The 19,549-nt window shown below is 54.2% G+C and overlaps 1 protein-coding gene across 4 annotated transcripts in view; it reads right to left on the reverse strand.

Annotated features, from left to right (window-relative positions):
• Positions 1–19,549, reverse strand: part of INPP5A (inositol polyphosphate-5-phosphatase A) — a 145,805-nt gene that overhangs the window by 92,181 nt on the left and 34,075 nt on the right. For all 4 annotated transcript variants that reach the window (XM_070363979.1, XM_070363981.1, XM_070363980.1 and 1 more), the window contains exon 2: positions 875–916. In XM_070363979.1, the coding sequence (XP_070220080.1) occupies positions 875–916 (42 nt within the window). The remainder of the gene's footprint in view (positions 1–874; positions 917–19,549) is intronic.

A 19,549-nucleotide genomic window follows, 5' to 3' on the forward strand; every position in this document is an offset into this window, starting at 1 on the left:
GGCCGAGCAGGACGTCGTTTGCCCAGCAGTTCCCAGTGGCCTCTCAGATGCCCCACGGGGGGTCCCACGCGTGTCACCCGCCTGGGGAACACAGGCTCCAGGAGCAGAGCCCTCTGTCGACACCGCAGAGCTGACATCCCGGAGAGAGCTGAGCACAGACGTGGGGCCCTCGGGGAGCTGGGAAGGAGCGGCTTGCCTGTCAGGCCTCGCCTGGAGCCTCTGGCCACGGTCCAGCCCAGCGTCAGCATGCATCCTGCCCAGACCCCGGGGCCGAACGCGGGCTTTGCTGCCCCACCCTGCACCGCAGGTCCTCCCGAAGGTCCCCGCTGACGAGCAGAGCCCCATCCAGGGGCATCTAAGAAGGCAGGGGCTTCTGAGGAGGAACCAGGAAGTGGGAGGCACCCCTCCCCTGCTGGGGGACACCCCTCCCAGGGGGACCCCCACCCCAATCCCCCCCAGGACAGCGAGGCCACAGCCGCTCCCCCTCCCCCGAACTGCCCTCCCAGGGGCCTCCCCCCTGGTGGGAACTCTCCCCGCTGCGCCCACCCCCGTGGGAACTCTCCCCCACCCCAGGACACTGAGGCCGCAGCCCTCCCCCTCCCCCTCCATGGAACCCCCTCCCAGGGGGCCTCCCTCCGGTGGGAACTCCTCCCTGCACCCCCGCAGTGGGAACTCTCCCCTCCGTGCCCGTGCCCCCCGCCCCCCCGAGGACACCGAGGCCACAGCCCCTCTCCCTCCCCCAAACCTCCCTCCCAGGGGGACCCTCCACCGTGGGAACTCCCCCCGCCCGAGGACAGCGAGGCCGCAGGGGAACCCGGGCCTCCAGCAGCCTGAGGTGCTTCCTCGCGTGGGCCGGCTGCCGCCCGGCTCTTACCTGATAAAACTCCCGAAGCCAGTTCTTCTGGAGGTTTTCTGGCTGTAAATTAAAGAGAAAAAAGAAGACAGTCAGGCCCGTGACACACGCCAGCAGCCGCGAGCAGAGGCTAACATGATGGCCTGTCTGCGTGCTCACTGCAGGGCTGGGGCACAACGGGGTGGGGCCCCTTCCACACCGGGGCCTGGTCTGCCACTCAGCGGGGATGAGGGGCGGGCACCGGAGCTGGACCCACAGCTGACCCCAGCCCTGCTCGTCCTCAGCAGTGGGGCGTCCCTGGAAGGGCTCCTGGAGGCCAGGCCAGGGTGTCAGGCAGGACTCAGCAGCGTGGGGCCCAGGACTGGCCTGAGAACGGGCAAAAATGGGCAAAAAGCTGCGGCCTGAGAACGGGCAAGAACGGGCAAAAAGCTGCGTGGCCCCAGGTGTCAGCTTTGGGCCTATGGGCCCAGGGAAGAGCTGGCACAGGGAAAATGGGGGTGCGCCTCTTCCCACATGTCCCACCAGGCTCCTGGACCCCCAGACCAGCCAGCCGAGCAGGGCACACAGCCCCAGCCCCCCAGCATGGTCAAGGAGCTGAGGCGGGGACGGGAGACACACGGGGACCCTCAGGAGGTGGCAGAGCTTCACAAGTGGGAGACGAGAAGCCCGACGTCCAACGCCACTGGGCCACACGCAGAAACGACTCAGAGCAAACACAGCCCAGCACCCTTGAGACTCACACCCCGGATCCAAGCAGGGCTCTGGGCACCGGGGATGCAGGTGGAGCCAGGGCCTGGCTGACCACCCGGGCGCAACACGGCCACAGCAGCGCCATAGGCAGGGGCTGCCGCCAGCAGAGGCTTCCACGTGTCCCGAAAAGCAGGAAGACTGGACTGTGGACAGAGCAACGAACAAAGAGAAAAAATGCCTGCAGACCCAGAGCCTCACAGACCACCGAGCAGGAGGCAGAGAACGTCCCAGGCACCTGCCGGACACAGACGGCAGCCGGGGTCCAGCCAGGTGTGGGGTCTTCCAGTCCCCAAGGCCAGGTTCGGGAGCCAGGCCCCCAGCCCCACGTCTGAACAGCGAGGAGGGCACGCCCTGCCCCCTCTACCACCCTCACGGGCGAGCGAAGAGATGACAGCGGGAGATGGCAGCCCAGAGAAGCCCCGGCAGAGGCTGAGCCGTGACGGGCAGCACGGCCAAGGCTGAACGTCAGTCTCTGGACTTCAGGGAAAACAACGCCCGAGCCAGAGAGATTCCACCCTAGGTCCTCAGGAGGCTGACAGCAGAGAGCAGCGAGCGTGGGGAGTCTGTGCAGAAGCGGACCTTCAGACACGCTGGGGGTGGAGGAGCCGTAGGAAACAGCGTGGACTTGCCATGTGGCCGGGCGATGTGCCCGCGAGACCCAGAAATGCTCATCCACAGAGACAGAGCCACGAGCACGCGCAGCAGCAGACCAGGAGCTGAAAGGCAGGAACTACCTGGAGACCCATCAGCTCAGGGACGGAGAGATAAGGCATGTGGTCACACTGCACGGCAGCCACGGACACGGGCCACACATGCCATCAGTTCACAGACAGAGTGATAAAATCCGTGGTCACGCAGCACAGCACGCAGCCACGGACCCGGGCCACACGTGGGCAGGCCTCAGAAACACCGTGCTTAGTGCAAGAGGCCGGACTCCAGCTTACACAGCGCTCAGAACTGGCAGGCCCACAGACAGGGCGGGCCGCTGCCAGCCCCGGCGTCCGAGGGCGGGGCTGGTGTGCGCTGCCCACGGCGGTGGGGGGACAGCTCCGCTTTGATGCGGGAACAGCGCTGCAGTGCGAGCCCCTCCCCCACAGACCCTGCTGACCCCTCCCCGAGCCAGGGGCCCAGCACACCCGCGCCGGGGCCGGCACAGGGGCGGGGGCCATGGTCAGTCGGCCCCGGGCCCCAAGGCGATCAAAGGAAGAGAGCTTTCAGGGCAAGGCCCCCAATTCCCCCCAGCCCTGACTGAGGGCAAAGGGGCTGGTCTGGGGGTGCAGAGGGCCCCACCAGCATTTTAGCAACGTTTCCACACCAGCGTCCATGGGCTCGGCCTGGAGACAGAGGAAGGAGAGATTCGGTCCGTAGTCCTGATGTCCAGGCGCACGGCCGGACGTGAGGCCCCTAGCCCTGCACTCACACCCGCGGCCCGCCCGACACACGTGTCCACGACATCCTCGCCAAAACCCTGCAGGAAGTGGCGACAGCAGGAGGCAGGAGGCCTTAGGACCGCTGAGCTGCTGCTGTTTAAGACCCCTCACCACATTCCCGATTGACCCACAGGACAGGCGTGACCGGGACCCTCAATCCTGTCCCCGGCCCAGGACCCAACCCGAGTGACTGCCCAGGTGGGCCGGCGAAGTCTCCAAGGGCGAGGACCACCCAACCTTCCTAAGCCTGAGCTTCCCACCTCGGGTGCCCGGGACTCACTCCCTCCAGGAGGTGCCCCAGAGCTGCTGCACAGGGGGCTTGAGCCTGGAGCCGGAGGAGAGGCCTGGGGCGGGCACAGTGCAGGGGGAGTCAGGCCCCCGGCAGCAGGCGGGCTCACACCGCACTGGGGGCGTGATGCCCCCATGCTTGAACCAAGGGTCCTGCACGAGGAAAGGCTGCACAAAGCTGTGGGGCCGGAGGGCCTCCCTCTCCTGAGACAGGCTGGACACGCCGCAGGCAAGGCACTTGCCCGGTAGGTCCCCGGGAAAACATGGGCGTGTGGATGAAGCGGGCTGCTCTGCATGACTCTGGACGGCGCTGACAGGAATCAACGCGGGGACAGAGGCCTGTGGTGTCCCCTGTAATGGAAACCGCACGCACAGGCCCCGGGGCTGAGGCAACAGATCTCTCCGCGCGGCCTGGGCTCGGTCCCCAGCGCGGCCACCGGTTCTCAGGCCTCTGCTTCTACCATCCCTACCGGGCACTCAGAAGCTGGGCCAGGTACTCCACAGCCATGCACACACACGTGTGCACACACCACACAGGCACACTGAGAGCACACACACTCCCACATGTGCACACACCCCACACGCGCGCGCGCACACACACACACACACGCACATGCATGCCCACGCGTGCACACCCACACAGGCACACACGTGTGCACACACCCACACATGCAGACACATGAGTGCACACACACACATGCGTGTGTACACATAACCACCATCTGGACTTGGCCCTGTGGGGGACGGACAGCACAGAGCATGGCCCGCCCTCCCTGGTCACAGACCTGCACAGCCTCCTGTAAGTGGCGCACGGCCTCCTGTAAGTGGGCGCACAGCCTCCTGTAAGTGGGCGTCCACTCTGCCACCGCCCAGGAGGTCCTGGCCATACTGACCAGAGTGTGCTCCACAGTGGCTCACACAGAAGCCCACCTACTCCAGGGGCCTTCGGCCCCAAGCAGCTTGTAAGTCATCTGGGCGCCCTGCTGCAGCCTATGAAATGGACCAGAACTTTCCGTGCGTGGTCGGGCCCACGGCCTGGGGGCGGTCCTGCCAGGTCAACGGCCTAAGAGCAGCGCAGGGATGCTCCGCAGGGCAGCCACGTCGGGAAGGGGCAGCAGGACCTGAGGCTCCTCTAGTCGGACTGTGGGTCACCAGCTTGCTTAGATCACCAGTATGACTCTCAGCCCAGGCGGCTATGGGTTCCTCAAAACCATTAACCCAACAGTCCTAATAAAAGTGCTTTCAACAAAGATACACCCATGTTTATGTTTAGAGAGGCCTCCAGAGGCTGTGGGATAATTAAAGGGCAGCTCTAAACAGACAACAGGGGACAAGAGCAGCTGGAGAACCCAGCCCACCTGCACATCAGGGCCACGCTGACCCACTCGCTGACCCGACCCGGGCACTTCCTGGCCAGCATCTCACCCACCCAAGCTGACTGCTGGCCCCTCAGCCCCTCCGCGTCCCTGAAGGTTGTCCGCTCACCCCTGACCTCCACAAGGGGATGTCCCTCTCCCTTCACAAGGGCTCCTCACGGCCTAGCCCAACTCTGGAGCCCCCAGCCTAGACCCTGAGTGCTGAGGGGCAGCACCATGACCTCAAGCCACCGGACCTCGGGCTCCTCTGCCCTCCCCGCTCTCACACTCATACACATGCTCACACACTCACACAGACACACTCTCACACAGACATTCACACATGCTCTCACACTCTCACACATGCTCTCACACACGAATGCTCACACACTCACAGACACACACACTCTCACACAGACACACACATGCTCACACACACACTCATGCAAACACTCACACAGATACACATGCTCTCACATACACTCATGCAGACACACTCTCACACAGACACTCACACATGCTCTCACACTCACACTTTCACAATGCTCTCACACTCAACACACATACACTCATGCAGACACACTCTCAGACACACATGCTCTCACACACACATGCTCACACAAACACACTCATGCAGACACTCACACAGACACTCACACATGCTCACACACTCACACATGCGGACACACAGATACACACATGCTTACACACTTGTTCACATGAGGACACACGGCTCATAAACTCACATGTGCACATGTGGGGACACACACATGTAGACACACAGAGATACACACATGCTCACACACTCATACACACATGCACATGTGGGCACACACATGTTCACACACTCACACACCTCTCACACACATGCACACACACAAAGATACACACTCACATGCTCACACGCGCACATGCACACACACATACATGCTCACAGTCATACACATGTGTACATGTGGGCACACAGATGCTCACATGCGTGCACATGTGGGCAGACACACACACAAAGATACACACTCACACACACAAAGATACACACTCACATGCTCACACACATGTGCACATGCAGATACACACATGCTCACATACACACGGACATGCAGACACATGTGGACACACTGCTCACACTCACATGTGTACATGTGGACACATACGCAGACACACACAGATACACACTCACAAGCTCACAAACGTGCACATGCAGACACACATCTCACACCTATACACACTCACACACGCGGACACACGCGTGCTTGCCCTCACACGTGCCTGCGCCCCCTGCCCCTCCCCAGCTCCTCCATCTGTCTGTCCTTCACTTCTGCCCCAGGAGCTGCTCTCAGCCAGGCCTGGAGGCCTCATAGTTGCAGCCCATATTTGGCTAATGCAGAGTTATTTTTAAAACCACTAAAGTAAGAATAAAAGATAAACACACATAATAGTTCTTAAAGAAATACTCTCATTTCAGCCCAAAGCGTGGGCCAGGCCGGCTCTGTGCGCTCACAGGAAGCACACGCCGCCCTGAGCTCTCAAGCACCCTGTCTGCAGAGCAGAGACTGTCAAAGCACGCTGGGAGGTGTTAAGGATACTCATTCTTTCCAAATGTGAAATTCTATTTCTGGAATTTTCGATCCTAGAAAAAAGTAATCGTAAACAACAAAAATGCTCTGCACACAAAGAAGTTCACGATGGCATTATTTATAAGAGTTACAGTTAAGAATACCACAGAGTTCACTGATAAAGAAAGTCACGTGGGCCGTCTGCGGAAAGGAAGGAGGCGGCAACAGAAAGAAATTCCTGAAACAGTAAATAAGTCCTGAGTATAAACATGCTGGGAGAGACTGAAGGCAGGAGGAGAAGGGGACGACAGAGGATGAGATGGCTGGATGGCATCACCAACAAGATGGACAAGAGTTTCAGTAAGTTCCAGGAGTTGGTGATGGACAGGAAAGCCTGGCATGCTGCAGTCCATGGGGTCGCAGAGAGTCAGACACGACTGAGCGACTGAACTGAACAGATAAACGTGGTGCTGCTCACACAACACCGCAAACGGGATGTAATGCCATTTACAAAAGGCCAAAAGGATAAGGTGTATTTTACCAAAAAACCCACAACATCTGATGAGCACACGTTGACACGGAAGCGGTTTCCACCTTAACGGAGATGCAAGGAGCACAAGCCCCACAGCGAGGACCAGGCCCGCACACACACGCCCACCTGCTGAGAAGCCCCTGCAGGCCTGGCCGCCGTGCCCACCACATCCTCCCCAGGCCCACGTGAAAGCTGGACGGCCCACGTGGCCCGCAAGGAACGAGGGGCTGCGTGGAAGGTGCACGAAGGCGCGGTCTGGCCAGCTGCCGCTTTAAACGCTCCAGCAGGGCAACAAAAAGACTGAGAAAAGAGCACCAAAACCCTGAGCAGCTGTATTTGAAGGATTTCTCCTTCTTTTGTTGTCTTCTTCTTAATATGTTTATAATTACATTACTTTCATATCTTTAACTCTTGATTTTAAAAGCTTGAGGAAGAGAAAAACAATGAAAAGAACACCAAAACCCTGAGCAGCTGTATTTGTCTTTTATTTTCTTCATTTTCATGTTTATAATTACGTTACTTTCATATCTTTAACTCCTAATTTTAAAAGCTTGAGGAAGAGAAAAACAATGAAAGCTCTCAGAATACTTTGGCAACATTTGAAACAACCGCTAATCCCTATAAACAATTAAAAAAAAAGGCAAAGTATTCGCAGCTTATATGAAAGGTATTGGGCTGATCTGCTTATTCCTGCACAAAAATAAGTCAGAAAACCAACAACCCACACACCACAGCACAAACATATACACACACTCCACATACACATCACAAACGCACACCACACACATACACATGCCACACACACACACACACACACACCACATACACACATCACACCACAAACACACACACACCCCACAAATACAAAGCTGCTCAAAGCCACCTGTGGCCAGTGACCACTGGCCTGGATGGAGCAGATTTCAGAGTGTTTCCATCAACACAGGAAACGTCTCTGACTCAAGACCAGTGTTGTCCACTCGCTTTGTGTGATGATAAGAACGTTCTCTATTTGCACCAGCTGAATTTCCACTTGAAATGGGTACTGTGACTAAATAACTGAATTTAAATTTTTACTTAATTTTGATTAAATCAATATGAGTCACACATAATTAGCCATTACTAGACAGTACAGCTCTGGATAACAGAAAAGGAAGAAAAACTCTGAGGTCTACCATGAAAAACACATATGCTATCGACTGACACAGAAAGGAGAGGAAGGCCGCATACAAAAGAAGGCGCCTTCAGGTCAGCCTCACAGAGCAGTGCAGACGCCCCGTTACAGAACGCAGCGGCAGACAGAAAACTCAGCATCAGGACCAAGGGCAATCAACCGTGAAGCAATGGACAGTTCAACATGAGGAAAGCCTCTAACGCAACTGACCAACAAAATGAAGAAAAGCGCATGATTATCTCTACAGTGACCGAGAAGTCAACTAGACATTCGGCAGCGGAAGGGCTTGGCTGGAGCTCCACCACCCGTGGACGGGCGCGTCCCCTGTGAGCCTTCCCGTCTCGTCCCAGGGATGGGGGTGGGGGAGACGAGACACGTGAGGGTCTCAGCCCAGCGGCAGAGGCCCCCTAGCAGAGAGAGGCGTCACCACAGGCTACAGGTCACCTTGCTCCCCCATTACCCCACACGAGGAGGCTCCAGGGCAACAGTCGTGGGCTCCAGACGGGAGAGGGCGAGACACAGGGGCCCCCAAACCAGGACACGGCGGGGCAGAGGGCAAACCCGAGACACAGGGGCCCCCAAACCAGGACACGGCGGGGTGGAGGGCAAACCCGAGACACAGGGGCCCCCAAACCAGGACACGGCGGGGTGGAGGGCAAACCCGAGACACAGGGGCCCCCAAACCAGGACACGGCGGGGTGGAGGGCAAACCCGAGACACAGGGCCCCCCAAACCAGGACATGGGGGGAGACACAGGGGGCCCCCAAACCAGGACAGCAGGGGGCAGGGGGCAAACCTCTGACATCACAGCCACAGCTGACAGTAAACACGGCTCACCCCCGGCCCGCACTGCAGGCCTCAGTCCCTATGACCCAACTCATCACGTGCAGACTTCAACAAAAATTACACGGCAAGAGAAAATCAGTCTAAACGTGATTGATTGATTGATTGATTGATATTTATGGACAGCTTTTGGATCTTAGTTCCCTGACCAGGGGTAGAACCTGGGCCACCGGCAGTTGGAAGCTCGAAGTCCTAGTCACTATCATGCGTGCATGCTCAGTCGCTTCAGTCGTGTCTGACTCTTTGCGACCCCAGGTACTGTAGTCCGCCAGGCTCCTCTCTCCATGGGATTCTCCAGGCAAGAATACTGGAGTGGGTTGTCATGCTCTCCTCCAGGCGATCTTCCCGACCCAGAGATCGAACCAGAGACTCCTGCATCACAGGCAGATTCTTTACCGCTGAGCCATCAGCTGCTGCTGCTGCTAAGTCGCTTCAGTCGTGTCCGACTCTGTGCGACCCCATAGACGGCAGCCCATCAGGCTCTACCGTCCCTGGGATTCTCCAGGCAATAACACTGGAGTGGGTTGCCATTTCCTTCTCCAATGCATGAAAGTGAAAAGTGAAAGTGAAGTCGCTCAGTCGTGTCCGACTCTTCGCGACCCCATGGACTGCAGCCCACCAGGCTCCTCCGTCCATGGGATTTTCCAGGCAAGAGTACTGGAGTTGGGGGGAAGCCCCCTAATCACCGGACCTACAAGGAATTCCTTAAAGACATTTTAAAAAATGCATCAGAATCTGACTCAATTATGACACAGATTTTGGAATTATCAGAAAGAGAATTTAAAATAACTGTGACAGGAAAAGTGGACAATTTTCAGGAACAGATGGGTAACAGCAGCAGAGTGATGGAAACTCTGAGAACCAAAAGGAAACACTAGAAATCAGAAACACTAACAAAAACAAAGACTGTCTTCAGTGGCTCATGCACAGATTAGACATAGCCAAAGAAATAGTAAGCTTGAAGATACGGCAATAGAAGCTTCCAAAACTGAAATGCAGAGATTATAAAAACGAAAAAAATTTACCGAACATCCAAGAATTGTAGGACACAAAAGAGCAACACCAGAAGAGAGAGAGAAGAGAGCAGATGAAAAGTTTGAAGAGACAATGGCCAAGAACTCTGCAAAGTTATGACCAAACCGCAGATCCCCAAGGCTTAGAGAACCCCAAGTAGGATAAACACTAAAACATCTAAACCTCATCTTAGACATTTAGGCACAGTTGCTGAAAGCAAAAGATGAGGAGAAACCTTGAAATAAGGAGGGAAACAAACACACCTAATCTATAGAGGAGCAAGGACAAGAACCACAGTGAACTTGACAAAAACCCCACGGGCAAGGAGACAGTGAATCGAGATGTTTCCTGTGGGCGGAAGAAAACCAAAACACCAACCCAGAATTACGTATCCAGCAAAATTATCTTCCAAAAGTAAAGGGGAGAGATTTAAACTTGGACAAACAAAACTGAGGAGATTCATAACCAGTATACGCGAACATGAAAAGTAATGGCTTCAAAAGTTTTTCAGGGAGAGAGAAAATTATATAGGGGATATAGAATAAGGGGGTTTAAATAAGGGGAAGAAATAAACGAAGGCTAAAAATATTAACTGAAAAGTTCCTCAATAGAAGCAACATTTATGATAAAATGATAATCAACCAGGATTTGGTAAGTGCTTCCTGAGCGGGCAGAATTCCAACAAGCCTCCAGGGGCCCCACCTGGGCGTTCACTCCCACACGGGGCGGGGGTGACTCTGTAAGATGCCACTCCCCCAACTGGCTAACACACGGCCAAGATGAAAGGCACTCTGCAGAGGTAATGAAATTCCAAAGTTAGTGGATCTTAAGTTAATCAAAAGGGGGATTATCTCAGGTAGGTCCAACCTTATCTGGTATCAGGTGAGTCATTTAAAAGGGTCTAAAGGTCAGAGTCTGGAAGCAAAGGATCTCGCTCTCCTTTGCCGCCCCGAAGAAGCAAGACACCAAGGGTTGTACAGCCTGGGGAGCTGACCCGCAGCCTGTCCCTCCTGGGGGCTCCAGATGAGCAGGCGGCCCCTGAGAAGGGGACCCAGCTCTGTGTCCCACCCCCCACCCTGCAGAAGAGGGACACGGGGAGGCGCTGAGCTAACCTGAAGTCCGCAACGGCCTGTTGCACAGCAGGGGAGCCCATCACAACCCTGATGCTGCAAACGCACGTGTGAGTGCAGGAAGACGGAAGGCCTGCTACTTTAAACTGTCCCCGCTCTGGTTTCACTGCAGTGTAAGGCCTATGGCAAGGATCTAATTCACAACGTTACCCAAATGGTTAAACTGTACGAGTAACCGTTCTCCCCAGCTGCTACTGCACGGCCGGCCTGTCTGTGCCTCCCTCGCTCCCTCCAATAATCGGCCTTATCAAATATTTATTTCACTCACATATTCAAACAAACAACTCAACGCTTCCTTAGGTTACTGCTTTCCTGGGCTTTTCCTGTTTCTTATTCAGCAATGTTTGGATTTATGTTTACCCTTCCCACGCTCCTTCAGTTTATGGCGTACTTCTCTATTTCATTTTGACTAAAGTGCTTTCTTTATTTTTAATACTATCACAACTTATCACAGAGTATATTTATTAGAAAAACGCCACCACATGCACACCTCTGCCCCTCATCCTAAGGCCAGTCCCTGCCTCCTGTGGGCAGGCCAGCCACGCCAGGCACTCCTGGAAAGGTCAGGCGCCTGGCAAGGGCGCACACCATTCCCACATTCATGCCACCTGACACCCAAGCCACAGGGGTGGCATCGCGTGAGGAGCAGCCAGAGGCGTCACGGCAGGACGGGAGCCAGGCTGCCTGCCCCACAGAGCGTGATCCCGCGGAGCAGGTGGTAAATCTGAAACAAACAGCAAAAGAACTCGGGGAAAATGGCAGGACAAAAGATTAACATACAAAAATCAGCAGCGGCCACAAATACAGACAGCAGCCGGTGAGAAGGTGCATGGGGAAGGAAAGCCCCGCTTACAACAGCAACATAAGAAAAGGTACCAGTGAGGAGTAAACTTTAAAATGTGACAAGTTTACAAGAGAAAAGTATTAAGACATTCCTGGCAGAGACGAGAGTCAGATGTGAGTCACCGGAGCGCCTTGCGGTCCTCAGAGCCTGACTCCGGGGGAGCGTCAGGGCTGATCCCCGGTGAGCCTCCCACCCCACCCAGCTCCACCGGATAAGCAGTTCTAAAGTTCACACAGAGAAAGGAGTCATGACTCAAAGTTCGAATATCAGTTTTAAAGACAATCATGTGTTCAACTAAAATTTTTTTAAATTGCATAGCGAAAAAATTAGTAAAATCAAAAACTGTGAAGCTGATTGAAAATATTTGTAATATATATCAGGGGCGAAGAGCTTATCTTCCTAATATTTGAAGAATTCTTTAAAGTCGAGGGGAAAAAGGCAAAATATGAAAAAACTCAAACAGCATCACAGAAAAGACTCCTGACTAACTTCTTGTGGGAGAGATGTCGCCTGCTTCCTAGACCGGAGGGGCCGGGCTCCAAGGTGGGGCAGGGGGGCACCTGGACCCCAAAGTCCAACCGGAAACCGAAGGGGAGACACGTAGGCATCCACGCTGCAGTCACCCTGCAGGACGGTCAGCGGCAGAAGGATCAGGGATGGGGGCCAGACTGGAAGAGACAACCGTGCCCCAGGCCCACGGAGACCCCACGCCACGGGAAAACCAGGGAAAGCAACGTGCGGAAGAGACTGGGCCACGGGACTCATTCCGACCGGGAGCTTTGTGGCAGCAAAGCCCGCAGTGGTCGGACGGGCACTGTCCTTGAAGGCAGGCTGTTTGCCACCTCCTCTCTAGGCAGGTTCCACCCCAGCTCACAGCGCCTCTGCACCCAGGAGGGGCTTGGCTATGGACAGCGGTCAGTGTCCAGCCGCCGGACCAGGAAGGCACAGGCAGGCAGGAGCGGGGCGCGTGGGCCCGGACGGCAGAGCTGTCAGCGGGCCACCAGAGCCCACCTCCCCCCGACTCTCAGCGCCCACCGAGGTCTCCCCACCTGGCCTGGGGGACACGCTTGTCTCCAAGACTCATCCTACCCACAGCACTCAATGGTCCCAGCAGCTTCCCCACAGCACCCGAGGAGGGACCTCTGCATCTAGCTTGTTGTTCAGACCCTTGGTCGTGTCCAAATCTTTGTGATCCGTGAGCTGCAGCACGCCAGGCTTCCCTGTCCTTCACCATTACTTTGGTCCCAGAATTTAATCAAACTCTTGGCCATCGAGTCGGTGATGCCATCCAACCATCTCATCCTCTGTTGTCCCCTTCTCCTCCTGCCTTCAATCCTTCCCAGCGTCAGGGTCTTTTCAAATGAGTCAGCTCTTTGCATCAGGTGGCCAAAGTATTGGAGCTTCAGCTTCAGCATCCGTCCTTCCAATGAATATTCAGGGTTGATTTCCTTTAGGATGGACTGGTTTGAGCTCTCTGCAGTCCAAGGGACTCTCAAGAGTCTTCTCCAGCACCACAGTTCAAAAGTATTAATTCTTTGGCACTCAGACTTCTTTACAGTACAACTCTCACAATTGTACATGACTACTGGAAAAACCATAGCTTTGACTATGCCAACTTTTGTCCATAAAGTGATGTCTCTGCTTTTTAACTCACTGTCTACATTCGTCATATCTTTTCTTCCAAGGAGTAAAGCAGTGTCTTAATTTCGTGGCTCAGTCACTGTCCACAGTGACTCTGAAGCCCCAGAAAGTAAAACCTGTCACCGCTCCACTTTTCCCATCTATTTGCTACGATGCGACGGGACTGGATGTGATGATCTTCATTTTTTGAATGCTGAGTTTCTTTTTTATTTTATTTTTTAACTTTACAATATTGTATTGGTTTTGCCGTATATCAACATGAATCTGCCACAGGTATACATATGTTCCCCATCCTGAACCCTCCTCCCTCCTCCCTCCCCGTACCATCCCCCTGGGTCGTCCCAGTGCACCAGCCCCAAGCATCCAGTATCGTGCATCGAACCTGGACTGGCGACTCGTTTCATACATGATATTATACATGTTTCAATGCCATTCTCCCAACTCATCCCACCCTCTCCCTCTCCCACAGAGTCCAAAAGGCAGTTCTATAATCAGTGTCTCTCTTGCTGCCTCGCATACAGGTTCATCATCACCATCTTTCTAGATTCCATGTATGTGCGTTAGTATTGGAAAAGGCGACGGCACCCCACTCCAGTACTTTGCCTGGAAAATCCCATGGATGGAGGAGCCTGGTAGGCTGCAGTCCGTGGGGTTGCTAAGAGTCGGACATGACTGAGCGACTTCACTTTCACTTTCATGCATTGGAGAAGGAAATGGCAACCCACTCCAGTGTTCTTGCCTGGAGAATCCCAGGGATGGGGGAGCCTGGTGGCTGCCGTCTCTGGAGTCACACAGAGTCCGACACGACTGAAATGACTTAGCAGCAGCATACTGTATTGGTGTTTTTCTTTGTGGCTTACTTCATTCTGTATAATAGGCTCCAGTTTCATCCACCTCATTAGAACTGATTCAAATGTATTCTTTTTAATGGCTGAGTAATACTCCATTGTGTATATGTATCACAGCTTTCTTATCCATTCATCTGCTGATGGACATCTAGGTTGCTTCCATGTCCTGGCTATTATAAACAGTGCTGCGATGAACACTGGGATACACATGTCTCTTACAATTCTGGTTTCCTTGGTGTGTATGCCCAGCAGTGGGATTGCTGGGTCATAAGGCAGTTCTATTTCCAGTTTTTTAAGGAATCTCCACACTGTTCTCGATAGTGGCTATACTAGTTTGCATTCCCACCAACAGTGTAAGAGGGTTCCCTTTTCTCCACACCCTCTCCAGCGTTTACTGCTTGTAGACTTTTGGATCACAGCCATTCTGACTGGTGTGAAATGGTACCTCATAGTGGTTTTGATTTGCATTTCTCTGATAATGAGTGATATTGAGCATCTTTTCATGTGTTTGTTAGCCATCTGTATGTCTTCTTTGGAGAAATGTCTGTTTAGTTCTTTGGCCCATTTTTTGATTGGGTCGTTTATTTTTCTGGAATTGAGCTGTAGGAGTTGCTTGTATATTTTTGAGATTAGTTGTTTGTCAGTTGCTTCATTTGCTATTATTTTCTCCCATTTTGAAGGCTGTCTTTTCACCTTGCTTAGAGTTTCCTTTGTTGTGCAGAAGTTTTTAAGTTTAATTAGGTCCCATTTGTTTATTTTTGCTTTTATTTCCAATATTCTGGGAGGTGGGTCATAGAGGATCCCGCTGTGACGTATGTCGGAGAGCGTTGTGCCTGTGTTCTCCTCTAGGAGTGTTATAGTTTCTGCCTGAGATGCAGGAGACCCCAGTTCGATTCCTAGGTTGGGAAGATCCCCTGGAGAAGGGACAGTCTACCCACTACTGTATTCTTAGGTTTCCTTGCAGCTCAGCTGGTAAAGAATCCGCCTGCAATGTGGGAGACCTGGGTTCAATCCCTGGGTTGGGAAGATCCCCTGGAGTAGAGAAAGGCTACCGATGCCAGTACTCTGGCCTGGAGAATTCCATGGGCAAACTCCATGGGGTCACAGAGTTGGATACAACTGAGCGACTTTCACTTTCACTTCACTTTCTCTTGGCAAAACTCTGTTAGCCTTTGCTCTGCTTCATTTTGTACTCCAAGGTCAAACGTGCCTGCTTCCCACCGGCCCAGGCCAAACTTCGGTTCTCTGTGGGCCAGGGCCCCGTTTCTCGGAGGGAACCAGACTGTGAGCAGCAGAGGGTACTTGAGACAAGGTGCCCGGGGAGCCAGGGGCCAACGGCAGCTCTCTCTACAGGGCCCCAGGAAGGCACGGCCGCCCAGCCAGGGTCCCCACCGGGAAAAGAGTGAGGCACCGCTTCCTGAAGGTCAGACTCAGGCCCCACAAGACGGCCACCAGCGCTGGGAGGCCCCTCGGCATGTCGCACTCCCGCCAGTGAGACCACCCCTTTCACACATCCAAGAGGGCACTGTCGCCCCTTAAGGTTCAAACTGTGAAGCCTGGTCTAATTCAGAGGCTAAAACATGGAAATGTGCTTTGAGCATCTGAGGGAGGCAGCACTGGGACTGAGGGAGCTGCCCTGGGATGCATGGCCGGGCGCCCAGCGGCCTCGTGGCCTGGAGCCTGGGCTTGGGGCAACGCGGAGTCAGGGTCTTCAAAGCCCCAGGGTCCTGAAGGCAGAAACCCAGCCCGCAGGGAGGTGGCTGCACCCGCCTTCCAGGCCAACAGAGACAGTGCAGGACCGGGAGCACCAGGACGTACAATCGTCTTTCTCAAATACGCCCTAGAAACGTCCAAGGGCAAGTCACTAGGAAGGAACGGCGCCCGGCTCCCCGCTCTGCGCCTGCGGCGAGGCCTCCGGGCACTGAGCTGCCCCGGCTTCTCAGGAAATCCTGCCCCACGCTGCACGCTTATCCCTGTGGAAAACCATTTCCTTTCCCGAGAAAGGAAATCTTGTCTCTGGAGGCACAAACACGGAGGCTAAGAATAGCTCTGCAGAGGAAATGCCGGTGGGCTGGCCACCAGTCGGCGGACACGCCGCGCGGTGGGCGGGGAGCGTGCCCTGAAGTCCACCTGTCCTCTCTGCATGTTAGGCCTTTAGATAAACCCTGCAGAGCTTAAAAATGAAAGAATGAAGGGAAAACAATGGAAATAAAGGAAAAACGACAATAAGGGAAAAGATGAAAATACGAAGAGCGAGGGAGGCTTCCCACGACAGATAACCCAGCAGCATCCTCCTCTTTAGCTCACATCTACAAACGCTGCCAAGGCCCCCCACAGAGGCCTGGGACTTGCGAACCCGACTCACCGGGATGGAGGGCCTGGCAAAGCTATGACACAATAGACATTTGCCCTGAAGAGTGCCCTGGGCATCGTGTGTTTAAATGCCAATGTATCCCAGGTGGTGCGGTCGGTAAAGAATTCATCTGTCAACGCAGGAGACATGGGTTACACAGGCCCGATCCCTGGGTGGGGAAGAGCCCCTGGAGGAGGGCGTGGCAAGCCACTCCAGTCTTCTCGCCTGCAGGATCTCACGGACAGAGGAGCCTGGTGGGCTACAGTCCATGGGGTCGCAAAGAGTCAGACACAACTGAGCACACGCAAGGACAGGGTCATCCAACAGGGTCAAATTCTAGGAAACAAAACAAGCTTAACTTAGAAATGACAGCCTATGAAAACGGAAATGATCCATCTTCGGGGCAGCCACCAGGGCTAAGACCGGGTGCGAGCCCGTTTCTCAGCAGAGGCCTGTCCAGCTGGATCACTGGCACCAGGTGCAGAAGGAAACAGGTGTGGCAGGCAGCCACCGTCAGAGGCAGGTGTATGTCGGCATGGAAACCCGTGGGGTCTCCAGACCCTGGTCTGTCAGCACTGGGACTGCAGTGCGGGCACTCCTCCCAGGACCCACGTTTCCCTCTGGCACCCCAGGTCCTGCCAGGACCTCGCTTCGGGATTGAACAGCAAATGGGGTGCGCCAGGAACCCCGCACAGCCCTGGGGTGGCAGCGGAGGGGTGGGCTCCACCTTGGGCCCCACGCCACCCCGACCCCACAGGCCTGCCTCCATCCTGCCCCATCGCAGGCATCTGCGGGGGGACCCACGCAAGCCACCGCCCAGCGTCCCCGCCCCGTCCTCCAGACCCCGCCAACACAGCGCACACACTCTCTTCCTCATGCTGATCCTCCTTCTTTTCTAAGAAAAAGGCAGAGAAACAAGGAGAGCAGGGCACGCGTCTGGGCCCAGGACACGGTGCGTGTGGGTCCCCAGGACTGCAGTTCAGGGGAGCCCCAGGCCCCAGAAACGCAGGAGGGCAACGGGAAAAGCCCCGAGGGGGCGCCTGGGGAGAAGCGTGAGCCGCACCGACGCCTTTCTGTCCGACTTACAAAGACGCTTCTTGAGCAATGGCTCGCGGGCGGTGAACTACCGTTGGGCGGTGTGGCAGGCAGGTAAAGTTGGGAGGTCCCGGCCAGGGCACCGGCTGGGGACATGATTGCAATGTGGGCCTTCGGATTTGAGCCAAAGAAGGAAGATGTTAGAAAGATGAAAGCTGAGACTGACAAGGAAGGAAGCGGCACCATCGGTTTTGAAGACTGTTTTGCCACGGTGGTGGTTTAGTCGCTAAGTCGTGTCCGACTCTTGCAACCCCATGGACTGCAGCCCGCCAGGCTCCTCTGTCCAAGAATACTGGAGTGGGTTCCCATGCCCTCCTCCAGGGGACAATGACTGTAAAAATGAGTGAAAAGTGTGAAAAAGAACTATGGAAGGCTTTCACGTTATTTGATGATGATGATACAGGAAGTATATCACTGAACAACATCAAGAGGGTTGCTAAGGAACTAGGGGAGGATTTAACAGAGGAGGAATTTCAGGAAATGCTTGATGAGGCTGATCACGATGGGGATGGAGAAATTAAGGAGGAAGACTTTTTGAAAATGATGCAAAAGACCACTCTTTATCAACACTGCTTTTTATTTCCTTCTGGAAAGTTAAAACCTTGAGGTGTATGGGGGGAGCCCTGCAGGAGGGAAGTGTGGTTTCTGAGTCCTCTGCACAGGTGCTGGGACCAGAGGCCTCCCAGAGGCTCCAACAGGGGCAATTACAGCGGCCTAATGCAGGGCGCTCCGGGGCAGAGATCCGGGGAAAGCTGCCGGGCTCTGACTTAATGAATCAAGTCTGTGTAAACAAACAGCGTCGGCCTGGCTCATGCCTGATTCATGAAGCACCCGCTGCTTGCAGTCAACATGAATTTTCACCTAACACCTTCCAGCGAGTTCGGAGTTTCGAGCACTTGTACTTCCTGTCACTGACCATGACCTGCTTTCCCAGCTCCTGGGATCTGAGCATTAAGAAGCTCTTTTTATGGACTGGAAAAAAAGAGGGAAAATCTGCCAGTGCTATATACACTGTAAAGGCACAGAAAGCTGGAATTTAAACTTTCTTTAAATGCAGATTTTTAAAAAAAAAGACCCAAACTCTATGTTCAAACATGTTTGAGGGTCTCCATGTAATAGAATAAATCTTTTTTGGATAAAAAAAAAAAAAAAAGAAAGTTAAAAACTTTGTTACAAGTTCCGTAATAGCTGAATGTATGCATTTTCAGTGTTTAAGTTTATATACACAAACTGGTTTCCATGTCTAACCCACGTGAGAAGTTACATGTTTCTACCCACATGCTGTTAAATCTATAGCATCAAGAAATAAAATGTAGTGACTCCCTTAAACCATGAATCCAAGAACAGTATTAATTCCAAGTGCTATTTTTAGAGCCCCGGGTTCTAAAACTCAGATTTTTTTTTTTTTAATTTAAGGACATTGGCCTCACATCACACGAATCTGGCCAGCCAGCTATTACTTTCCTTATTTGTGCAACTCTAAAAATGATGAACATTTCTTTTTTAACCAATTATTCAGATATGTAAAGTCTTAAATAAAACTGGCAACTTCAAAGAAAAATTAAAAAGAGGTTTCTTTGCAAAAGAGAATCATAGTTGTTTCAAAAATTGGGAAAAGTTTAGCAAGAGGGGGCCCAGAAATACAGTCAAGCTGCCGCCCTCTGGGGCCCCCACCCTCCCAGCTGGCCGTCCACTGCAGCTGCTGTCAGGCGGCCTCCCACCCCCAGGGGACAGGTGACTGGCGGGCACCCTGCCAGACAGGACTAGGAGGGGCCCCCCCGTGGAGTTCGGTCGGGGGGCGCAGGGCCACGAGCAGGTGGGGGCAGGGCGGACAGGTGCCTCTCCC

Source organism: Bos mutus, chromosome 26 (genome assembly GCF_027580195.1).
Source record: "Bos mutus isolate GX-2022 chromosome 26, NWIPB_WYAK_1.1, whole genome shotgun sequence".
NCBI classification, from domain to species: Eukaryota; Metazoa; Chordata; class Mammalia; order Artiodactyla; family Bovidae; genus Bos; species Bos mutus.